The 12,007-nt window shown below is 39.8% G+C and overlaps 1 protein-coding gene across 6 annotated transcripts in view; it reads right to left on the bottom strand.

Annotated features, from left to right (window-relative positions):
* Window positions 1-12,007, bottom strand: part of RBM33 (RNA binding motif protein 33) — a 117,309-nt gene that overhangs the window by 87,129 nt on the left and 18,173 nt on the right. For all 6 annotated transcript variants that reach the window (XM_060107955.1, XM_060107956.1, XM_060107960.1 and 3 more), the window contains exons 3-5: window positions 8,925-8,973; window positions 5,835-5,911; window positions 3,538-3,850 (exon numbers count right to left, since the gene is read on the bottom strand). In XM_060107955.1, the coding sequence (XP_059963938.1) occupies window positions 3,538-3,850; window positions 5,835-5,911; window positions 8,925-8,973 (439 nt within the window). The remainder of the gene's footprint in view (window positions 1-3,537; window positions 3,851-5,834; window positions 5,912-8,924; window positions 8,974-12,007) is intronic.

Here is a 12,007-nt window from a genome sequence, read left to right as displayed (position 1 = left end):
TGCCCTGAGTGTTCATGAGAGCAAGAGAGCAGCATGCCAAGCCAGTCGCTACAGGGAGTGACACGGACCCTGCTTCAACCTCCAAGGGCCCTGACAAGTAGCTCTTCTTCAAATCCAACACTAAGGAAATATAATCTTAAAAAGAAAGTGTGTATGTGCTTGCAAAGAGCAGCTCAGCAGCAGTATGGGGGCTGGAATCATGCCCAATTCGAACCGTTTTTATAGCAACAATAGACAACAAAAGTATGGGCAATTCAATTCAACTCAGGAGATGTATTAAAATTACATGTTAGAATTAGTTTCTCCATGAGCCGCTCCCTTGAATTAGAAGGATGATTCCAGGTTTGCATGAAATGTAAGGGCATGGCAGCAGGCAGGCATCTCTTGAGGGCATAGGGAAGGAAGCAGGCAAGCTGGCTAGAAACAACAACTGCAAGGCAAGAAGGGCTCCTACAGGTGTCACTACAAGTAACAAGATCTGATCCCCTCCAAGGGAGCTGAACTCCCCAGTGCCCCGGCCACCAGCTCAAGTGAACAACAGGCAGGAAGGAAGAGCGGACCAGCTGCGGGACCTGCACAGCCCCACTGCACAGAATCCAATAGTCTCTCTACAAAGAACAGCAGCTGTACCCAAGGTGACAGACCACCTTAGTCCCCAACTGTCTCTCAAGACTGTCCAAACACACTGCATTTTACTTCCCCAAAGAAACTGTGACCATCCTACCTAAAAGAGCACCTATCACTACCCATGATTCACTGAGAGCAGAACTGTCAGATTTCAAATAAGGCCATACGATGCTAATCAAAATTTTCAGCCAACATACAATGGAGAATAGTCTACACCACTGAACTCTCACTGGGAAGCAAAAATCTGCTATGCATTACATAAATTACCAATCTAAAATTGTTTTTACAGAACAATGTTTTATGAAATCTCAATCTATGTTAACTTTAAAGGCACTAAGTAAATCTGGTTGTGCTCAAAAGTATAAATTATCTGACAGTGTTCTAATATTCTGTTGAATAATAAATAATATACATCTCTTCCTAATACAAGAATACAAGTTTTTACATCAAATCCCAATGCACTCTCAAGATTAGGACAGCAAAATCCCCCCAAAAATTTTTTGAGTATGAAAGGAAAGAACACCACAATTTACTACCAACTTTTTATGGGAAAATACAGTTTCTTCATATGTAAGATTGTCCCTTCCAATTGTAAAATTCTGCGATTTTATGATTCCACTCCAAGTTATACACATAATTCCTCCCTGTGACGTTACATGTGAGCTCAAATAGAGAGAATATACTCGTGATGAGTACAGAGTTAATTCTAGCTTTAGAGTATGAGTTAACAAGTCCTAACTAGGACATGAACCACAGTTAAATAAACCATTTAATAAACTAAAATACCACTGGGACACACAGGACTACAATCTACTCATATGTTCGTTACTCTAATAATGAATAATTCATTAATCTGTGCACCAGTGACAGCCTAAGAAGACAGTAAGAGGCCTGCACTGCAGGGCCAGAGAAAAGTATTTCACAGCTTAAAGTCCATTTTTCTCTTCCCATGCAAAGAAGAGGCAGTGCCAGATTCTACCACTGTGATATCTATAAAAAAAACCAATAATCTTAAAGAAACCAGGAAGAAAGGAAAGAATGAGTGTGGCTATAAAGCTGGATATACTGAGGTGAGCTGATATTGCTCACAGAAAGACATTTAACTTCGCCTTGTACCTTTAAACTTTACAACTCTCTGTGAAAACATTTGGACACGTTCAGTTAAGTAAATTTATTTAAGATTTTTTTTTAATTCTGAAAAAATTTATTTTAATGCAGAGAAGTACTGTGAGTATACTGAATTTGCATTTTTTTCTTTTCAATACCTGAATCTTAGGCACAAGATGCTGGATAGTTAGACTGGATTTTATAAAACAAGGGGCCTAAATGTAACCTCAAGTTTGGAAAATAAGAGAGGGAAAGTCCTCACTAAAAATTCTCTTTACAACAAACTCTGCAAGAAGACCAAAGTGAGAGATACCTCTTACATGACCACGTATAAGTGCTATCAAGCACTTTCCACACTGTGATTTGTTCCACTAAAGTCTAAGTTCACAGAAGGCAGGGGCCACGCTTCATGCTTCATATTTCAGCAATACTTACGTCCCCACTGCTTGGACACTGGTAAAGATCTGTTGAGCTTTTGAATTTACAAGGGATGTAACTGACTGACCATTTTATTTTAGGGATGAGCAGTAGAAATACTAAAAAGCTCTAACCAGGGAATAACGGGGCACGTTTTTAAAAGATCTTGGCTTAATTTTTAAGAATCATTTTAAATTACAGTGTCTCACTTTAACATAGTATATGGACACACCAGTAAACCAGAGAGCACCTGTCCACACTACTGAAGGATTTATTACCAAAAGAAACCATTACAGAGTTATTGAAAAAACAAGGACCCATGATGTCTTTTACAGGATTCTGTTTACCAAACCCAGAAACATTTTTTCATTACTATATCTACTAAAGAGAAAGCATTCAAAAAGAATAAATCTTAAAAATAACACTGCGATATATAAACGCAACTGTGTTTGGAACTAAATATTCTAAGGCTCCATGTAAACAATTAGTGTCTTTCAAAACTACACACACACACACATTTTTCTCAAATGAAAAATTACCTACTCTGAATGGAAACATTAAGAGATAAAGGCAGAACTCTAGCCCTAACGCTGCAGGCCTCCACCCCATTCCAGCAGCCCCACTCACACTGCACCTTGGGGGAGGCCAGCACCCTGAAAACCCTAAGATTCTACTGCACCTATGGAGGTCATGCCCTTCCAACATAAATTTCGTTAAGTGCTTATTTCAAAAACAAATCTTTTTTAATGATAAATCATGAAGACAGATGAGCAATCTTTCATTAATACCTTTTTCTTTCTTGACAGTTCAACCTAAAAAAAAAAAAGCTACCAACCAAAACCACCTTTCTGAAATAAAAATCAGCGAAATCTTTGCTTCCTGATTACAGGTAACAAATTGTGTGTGACATTTCCTAAACTAATCTCCAATCTCTTTATTCATGTTTAGACAGTTCGCAGTTACAAAAAAGGATGAATGAACAGGACATCAATCACTCTGGAATATTAGCACCTTAAAGATGTCTTTAGCAGGTCAATAATCTTTTCACCTTAGAAGGACTTTATCAGATCTTGTCTAAAGCCTGGATAAAAGCCCTGCATTAAGTACTTCTAACAATTGACAGTGTATCTCCACCACACAAAGCTGTTTTCTTCCTCAAGGTCATGATTCTGTGCAGCCTTCCAGGATGACAAAGGAGCATTACCTCTGGCCAAACAAGCTGTCAACACAAACTTTGTCATAGCGCAGATAAAGAAACTGGCAGACAGTGATAATAAGGTCTAATTCCCCGCCCTCCCAGGGGAGGGAAACAGATTTCAAATCAGTCTAGAAACCTGTACCCAGGCAGCCATGCTCTCTTCGGCCATACAAAGGAGAAAGACTCACTGTGAACTCATCTAAAGGCTCGTTGATCTCAATGTCTAACACCTCATCACTGTACAGCGGCTCCTCCTCCGGCTCCCCCGCGTACTGGATGTGGTCTTCTGTCAGCTCAGCCCCGTGGCCTTCATACTGTCCTTCCTCCTGGTACTCGGGAGCATACAGTTCAGATCCATCAGACTTGTGATAAACGAGTTCATCTTCTCCTTGTTCATACTCGGATTCCTGTTCTCCAGACTGGTCATTAGTGTTGTCAGACAGTTCAAATGATGTGACCATGCCAGATGTGGTATTCAGACTAATTGTGACACCCTGAGAACTAGAGGGGACAAAAATACAAAGAAAGGCAGGCAACTGGAGTGAAGCTCAAAACTAAATCATTGCATAAGTTAACTGTTAGAAAGACCGGTGAAAAGTTACTCCAGTGACTGATCAAGGCACACTGACAACAACAATGAGCAAAACTCAATGTGCTCCCTACTAAGCCAGCACTACAAACCCCTCCTGCACACCGCAGAGCTCAGTGCGTTACACGTACACAGGGCCAGCACCAGACTCCTACTGCATAAGGCGCCCCCTCTATCCTCAGCTGCAGCTTATTTGACAGGGAGAATCAGACCAACCATGAGAAACAGGTCTACCTGGCAAAAGTCCAGGACTGAAAGCAAACAGACTACGTTTCATTCTAACTTCTAGAATGAAACGGGTGGTATCTATTTTCTAAAACGTCCCGGTAAAACTAGGAGTATTACTATATAAACAGAAAATCATAGATGGAATTTTAAGAACTTGTTTTCTTTTTTAAATCTATGACGCAAACTATAAACTCCTATTTAAAAAATCAAAATATTAAAAATCTGCATGAAAATACATTTCAATATTCAACTAAAGTTTATACTAGCCACAAATTTTTTTAAAAACAGTTAATTTCTGAGTAAAATAAACGAAGGCAGTTTTAAAACTGCAAAAAAAGAAATCATATTCCACCTGTTAAATCACAACAGATAAATGCCAAACAATTAAAAATGCATAATAACACTTAAAACGCAAGGTTTTGTACCTAAATCCAAGTTTAGACTTATTAAGTATCCAATCCTAACAAAAAATTGAACATGCCACATACACTTGAAGACATATGGCTAAAAAAATTCCAAAGGCTTATTCCAAGGGTTACTTAACTAACTCAAAAGATCAATATATAATAATGATGTCACAGAATGGAATTGGGAAACAAATAACTCACAGAATAAATTAATTTAAAACTTGTTACCCATTATGTTAGAAAAACTATTACAAATCTATAGCTCAACAATGAATGGAATATATTTGTTAACTACGTTTATAAGCAAGAAGTGTCTCTATATTTTCACAATAAATGTTTCCTCATAAAACTGAAAAAATTATTCCCCCTAACAGAGTATACTAAATGCCTCTTCCTCTTCTAATTGCGTTACTATGTCAGCAACATAAAGATATTCTTTATTGTCATGCACTGAATACTTGTGCCCCCCCCCACAAATTCATGTGTTGAATCCTAACACCCAATGTGATGGTGTCTGGAGGTGAAGCCTTTGGGAGATGTCTAGGTCATGAGGGTGGAACCTCATGATTGTGATCAGTGCCCTTGTAAAAGGGACCCGAGAGAGCTCCCTCACACCTTCCAACCATGTGAGTACACAGTGAGAAGGCTGGGGGTCCTCATTAGAAGCCAACCAGGCCAGCACCTTGACCTAGGACTTCCCGGCTCCCAGAACTGTGAGAAATGAATTTCTGTTCTTTGTAAGCTACCCATTTTATGATACTTTGTTATGGCAGCCCAAACAGACTAAAACAACTATATTCAGATAGTCAACTAGAGTCGAAGTACAGTCCAAAGGAATTTTCAAAATGGCAATTCAGTTACTAGATATGTATAAATAAAAACTGTCTAAAATGAAAACAAAAGCAGGAACATCAAACTGTGACCAACCGTATTAAGAGTCGGAGGCCACTGCCCACCGTCCAAATAAAGGAATTCTTTAAAAGAGCAGTGCGTATACCTGTACTGAACTTTTATAACCAGCACTCAACAGAGCTCTCAGAGGTCATTAAATGCAAGACCAACACTGACTTTAAACAGTTGATCTATTTATAGGAAAATATATATGGCTTCCACATCAAAGAGTTATATTAATATCCTGTTTACAACATAATCATATGTTAAAGATACAGTACATTATCATTTATATCCCACTATAATTATAAATTAGTTACTAGAAATTTAGTTACATAAAGAACATTTTTAATGAGCTAATATTGAGTACCTGAAATTTTCTTCGTCTTCATTATCACTCTGTAGAAGATCATCATTTAGCTCCTCATCTGACAAATCTGATTGATTCTAATTAAAGTAAGAAATCTAATTAATGCATGTCACTTCCACAAAAAAGACTTGTTACAAAAGTGCAAAATTACGTTGACTGGATTGCTTCTAATCTTGTTATTAAAACATATGCCATTCAGAAAGTTTTCTCAGTTTGATATAACCATTTGACAGTCGAGATTCTACATATGGCGTAGTGGCTAACTACCCCAGACTAATTTTTATTTATTTATTTTTCATTTATTTATTTATTTATGGCTGTGTTGGATCTTTATTGCTGTGTGCAGGTTTCTCTAGCTGCAGCAAGCAGGGGCTATTCTTAGTTGCAGTGCGCGGGCTTCCCACCGCAGTGGCTTCTCTTGTTGTGGAGCATGGGCTCTAGGGCGTGTGGGCTTCAGTAGTTGTGGCGCGCGGGCTTAGTTGCTCCGCGGCATGTGGGATCTTCCCGGACCAGGGCTCGAACCCGTGTCCCCTGTATTGACAGGCGAATTCCTAACCACTGTGCCACTAGGGAAGCCCCAGACTAATTTTTAGATGCACAGTCAAATAAGTATAGAAGCAGCAAACATAATGATCATATTTACTATAATTCTTAATGAAAGAAAAAAAGGAACGAGTCCTTTGGCAGTATCCTATAAACAAGTAATTTTTTCTTATCACAAAAAAATGGTATCCTTAATATTTGACTAAATTTAGCACAACAAAAGAAAAAATAGTGGAATTTTAGAAATAAGCAGATTTTAGATAACTAGAGTGCCCAATTGAAATGGTAAGGGACTAAAAGAAAACTCTGGTTTGTCCAGTACGGATGAACACATGAAAATAAACACAACTTAGACCCTCTCTCCTGTTCTTGACAGGCGTGTCTACTTATCAGATCAGTAAGCAGAAGCAGCCTAGTGAATTTGCCAACTGGTCAAAGTTTTACAGTTCCAGGCTTTGTTAGGCTGCATGCGTGCGTGCCAGTCTCTTAGATCCCGGGGCACCTCACACTTCCCTACCCTATTAAAATGATTTCTGTGGTGTGTGTGCGTTACTACTCCCTGACAACACGCACACGAGGGAAGAAAGAGGAAGAAAAAAAGACTTGAGTTTCTACTTAAAGATGAACTGGAGTGAAGTGGTTCCTCAGGCAAGAGTGGAATAGCTATGGAGGACTCTGGTCAGCGTGGTCTGCAGGAAAGCAGGGCAAAAAAGAGTAAGAGAAAGTGGCCAAGAATGCCTGTGAAATCATTAGGGCCAGGTGGGCTCCCTGATAGAAACCCAGGGCAAACTATGATACATCAGCCTTGCCCAAGGGTAGAACTCCAACTTCATGTCCAAATACTTTACTACATTTAAACATTTTAACATGTAATTGGTATTCCTCACTAAAGCATTTTAAATAATTACAAAGGAAAAAAATGTGTCTACGTTAGGGTAGTGGAGTCCCAAGTACAGTGAGTGCAGTTCAAGGATGTGCAAACTAATTCACTGAGTCAGAAAGAACACAGTCCTCCCCTCCCCTCTATGACCATGACACAGGAAGGACTGGCCCTGGCCCCCCAAATCACACCACACATGCAGCATCCTGAGGCCAGAGCACAAGCTCAACATGGGCGGGCTGAGGGGCACTCTCCCTGGTTTTTCACTTTCAGTCACTATGATCAAATGGGTTTACAGGTAACGGGAACTAATCTTTACTTAGAGTTACAGGTGATGACAGAGCTACTTTTTAAAGGAGAAAAGGTTGGGGGAGGCCAAAGCCAAGACACCCGCAGGCCTATGGTGCAGTAAGAAACAGAAAACAGAGCGGCTACAGTAAATTCATGTATTAGAGAAGATGTTAATGCAACATAGAAAGTTACAGGAAAATGTCAAAGCTGGTACTTCTAGTACTGGACCTTCATCAACTAAATTATAAAAGGAAAAGGAAAATCTAATCACATCTGATAAATCAGACAACTGATGTGACCCAATCACCTAAGAGTATAATGAGCTTGAATATAACTGCTGACAGTAAGGAGCCATCACAATCTGAAGACTTCAAAAAACTAAGCATGAAAAGCTATCTTGATATTCAGTGAGACTAACAAGTGTCTTTAAACTGTTAATAAGTAAAATAAAAATTCAGTATTTCACGTTAACCTTTGGCTTTTTATTTTTAATGTTTCATATGGTTCAAAATATATTGGCAGGGGACTTCCCTGGTGGTGTGGTGCTTAAGAATCCGCCTGACAATGCAGGGGACACGGGTTTGAGCCCTGGTCCGGGAAGATCCCACATGCTGTAGAGCAACTAAGCCCGTGCACCACGACTACTGAAGCCCGCGCACCTAGGGCCCGTGCTCCACAACAAGAGAAGCCACCACGAGAAGCCCGCGCACCACAACGAAGAGCAGCCCCCGCTCGCCACAATTAGAGAAAGCCCACGCACAGCAACAAAGACCCAACGCAGCCAAAAAAAAAAAAAAAAAAGTATATATATATGTAGAGTTACGTATATACATATACACACACGATATATAAATAGATATACACATCAACGATAACTGCTTCCAAGTTTTTACTTGATCAAGAGTTTAGAAAAACCTACATCAGGTTTTAGACTTTTATTCTTATTTATCTGAATATGTATCATATTTGAGTATGTTTATTTTTATGCTTATCTCTGAATATTCCCAAAAAGTAAATCCCGGCTCCAGTATGCAAATACTAACCACTGAATGTTAAGGAAGGAGCTGCCGCTTCCTTTGGGCAAGTGGCAGCTTTGCTGCCGCCTTCAGAGATTCAGTTCCTGCTAGAGTGCCTTGGCGTAGCAGGAGCTAAAGAACTTGCTTCAACAGGTTTAGGGCTTGAATTCTAAGTTATCAAAGAACTTATTAACAAATTAAACACTCGACTCTTTGTGCATTTAAAGAGTAATTCGATTCACACAATAAAAATCTATACCCAACTTTCCAGTAACACATCCCATGCATAAGATGTATTCCTATATTTTAAATGCAATTAAATAACTATCATTTAATTTCAGGAAGATCTGTATTTCTTACCTTTTTGCCAGAGAGCAGATCTTCTCCAAGTAAGTCATCTTCAAGTTCACTGTGGAAAAAAGAGACATGACAATGTATTATTCCTATTACACACTGCGAAGTTTGTAGACCACTGGGAAATTTATCCAGGACTTTAGGGTTTGGGTACTTTCACATTAAGTTTGCTACATTTTCCTTTATTAGTAATGAAAACATATTTTCAAATATATAGGGAACATCTGGTCCTTTAAGTATGGGAAGCTTTGCTATAACTAGCGGCTCTCACTAGACTTCTAATCTTAGTTTTTTCACCTCAATATGAGATCTTAATTTCTCTGGACTTGTTCATTAATGAGCAAAAGAAGAAACTATAATACAATATCTATGCTTTCTCTTACCTACGATGAAATAGGAAAAGATAGATACCCAACATCATTAACTAGGAAAATTAAAAACCAAAATCATTGAAAGACCATTTAACACTCAAACTGTGAAAACTGAAGAAGTTTAAAAATGAAAAATCAATGCTGATGAGGACATTCAAGTAAATCGTAACTAAGAGAATTATCTTTATAACATGGGAGTCATGTCAGCTGTCTGCAATCTTTTGTCAGCATGTTTATGTTTTGAAGCAATCATAAGGAGTTCTTCTCATAATTAAAATAAAAACCCTTACCAGATGAAAAACCTGAAGACATTTCCCACTGTATGTTTCTCTAACTGATGAAGATGGCTACCACTAAATTATGTCTTTTAAAAGCAAATGACTAAGGACCAACATCTAGAAGGAGGAAACGCAATTAGACTATGACTCTAGGTACAAATGCCAATGGAGACTTAACTGCACCAATGTTCTTATTATGATTTGCTATTTTTTAAATAAGGGCTCTGGTTACAAATATCCATAAGTTCTATAGGTTTTGAGTGCTATTTTACCCAAAACCCATGTTTACTTCTAGTGTGCTACTGTGCAGAATGCCAGAATATTCTGGAATGCACATATGAAGTTACAACAGAAATTCTATATACTACTTTTTAGAACCAGAAACAACTCAACAAGTCATTTCATTCATGCACCGAATACCTCCTCTTTCACTATTTTATGTTACCCTACATAAATCGTATACCATCGTTTTATAGATAGAGGAAATAAGGACAAGGTAAAACGATTTGCCCAAGGTCACACGGCAGAGACAGATTCAGGACGAGAACTTAGCTCATGGGAAAAATCTTTCATGGACCTGTATAATTAAAACAGTTATTAGAGGGCCTCCCTGGTGGCGCAAGTGGTTGAGAGTCCGCCTGCCGATGCAGGGGATACGGGTTCGTGCCCCGGTCTGGGAGGATCCCATATGCCGCGGAGCGGCTGGGCCCGTGAGCCATGGCCGCTGAGCCTGCGCGTCCGGAGCCTGCGCGTCCGGAGCCTGTGCTCCGCAACGGGGGAGGCCACAGCAGTGAGAGGCCCGCATACCGCAAAAAAAAAAAAAAAAAAAAAAAAACAACAGTTATTAGAGACTAATGTATAACTTCTTCCAACATTTTCAATCCACTAATCATCTAATCATCTTTCAGATACAATTTTTGTATCTTCAGTGTTACAATCATTTTCCATGGACGAGGAAAAAATGCTTTCTAGTCACAATATTTACAATAACCGCATTTGAGAATTTGATTCTAGATAACCCCCCAAAAATACAAGCATCCCTTTGAGGACAAGCACCCCTCTGGAGCATCACTCTAAATAACTGAAAAGGGAAGGTAATACCATTTGCCCAGGGGAAACTAATTGAGGAGAACTCTTTAAACCGTAATATGAACAGGTGCTGGTAATCATACAAGCAAAAATCTAGAAAGTATTTGTTGCTGACAAATATATGGAAATAAGAAATCAGTCTTGGACTACCACCTATTTTTCCTAAACAAAAGCATTTTTTAAAAGAAGATAAATGAAAATGTAAATGAGTGGAGTGTACAGAGATGGAGAACAGTTGTTTCCATGACTAACAAAGGCAATAATAGCATGAAATAAGCAAGCAAGACGGGAGACAGAAGGGTTAAGTGCACGCGACTACAATATGCATAAATTATAGCTCAAGAAATCACTAACGCCCATTCAGTGTGCTACATGCCAAGAACCACTCCACGCGTTTCACACATACTCGCTCTTTTGTTGACATAACACAACCCCAGCAACCAGACACCTACATCATTCTCCATTTTTTTTCAACGTGAAAACAAAGACACCGAGATGTTAAAGAATTGGCCCAAGGTCACCCTGCTTCCAAGTCAGAAACCAGTAGATGAGTTGAGACAGTCTGGCTCCAGAGTCCAAATACTAACTACTATGTACACACCCCAAAAAAGTTAAATGTAGTTAGTTCTCTATTGTTATCATAAAGTTGGATCCTTAGAAAGAAGTACACAAAAGGGGAGAAACTTGTAAAATACGAAACACTACCAAAAGTACACCAAGGGTCACCAAAAACAACAATGAACGAATGGGACTGAATGGTCCAAATCGAGTCCTTTCAAAGGGGTGAACAGTAATACTCGTGGACAATAACGGTAGCTGTCAGGAAGTGAAAGGAGTACCAAAAGGATGAGGAGGCTTCCTGCACTCAACTGCAGAGCTCCCACAAGATTTCACCAGTAAACACTACTGGAGGAAGAACAACCTCTTTGGCAGGTATTTCTTAACAAAGATGAGAGACAACCAGCTCTTAGGGAGCACGTAAATTTTCACTAACAAACAGAATTACACTGAAAGACTTCTTCAGGGAACAGGTATTTTGCAGGCAATCACCTGGCTGCAGCCTTTCAAAATGAGAAATCTAAGTGACAACAAAGACTGCTCGTGAGCTCGTCGTCCCTGTGCCTCCCTACTCCAGGCCACCCTCGTCTGGCCCCTGCCGGCTCCAGGGCCTGGATGGGGTCTCCGGGAGTGGCGCCCATGGGCTCTCTGTTCCCCTGGCCTTTCTTCTGGATGGGCTCAGCCACGGGAGGTCCCAGCGGAATGTCACAAAGCGGGAGGAGAGACTGTCCCCCCCACCTGCTCAGGCGCAGCCCTGGCTGGGCCCTCGGACAGCCCTCCCCCGCAGGCCTGC

The sequence above is a fragment of the Mesoplodon densirostris genome, chromosome 9 (assembly GCF_025265405.1).
Source record: "Mesoplodon densirostris isolate mMesDen1 chromosome 9, mMesDen1 primary haplotype, whole genome shotgun sequence".
Taxonomy (NCBI): domain Eukaryota; kingdom Metazoa; phylum Chordata; class Mammalia; order Artiodactyla; family Ziphiidae; genus Mesoplodon; species Mesoplodon densirostris.
Note: the sequence above shows the minus strand (reverse complement) of the source record. Positions and strands in the feature narration are given on the sequence as shown.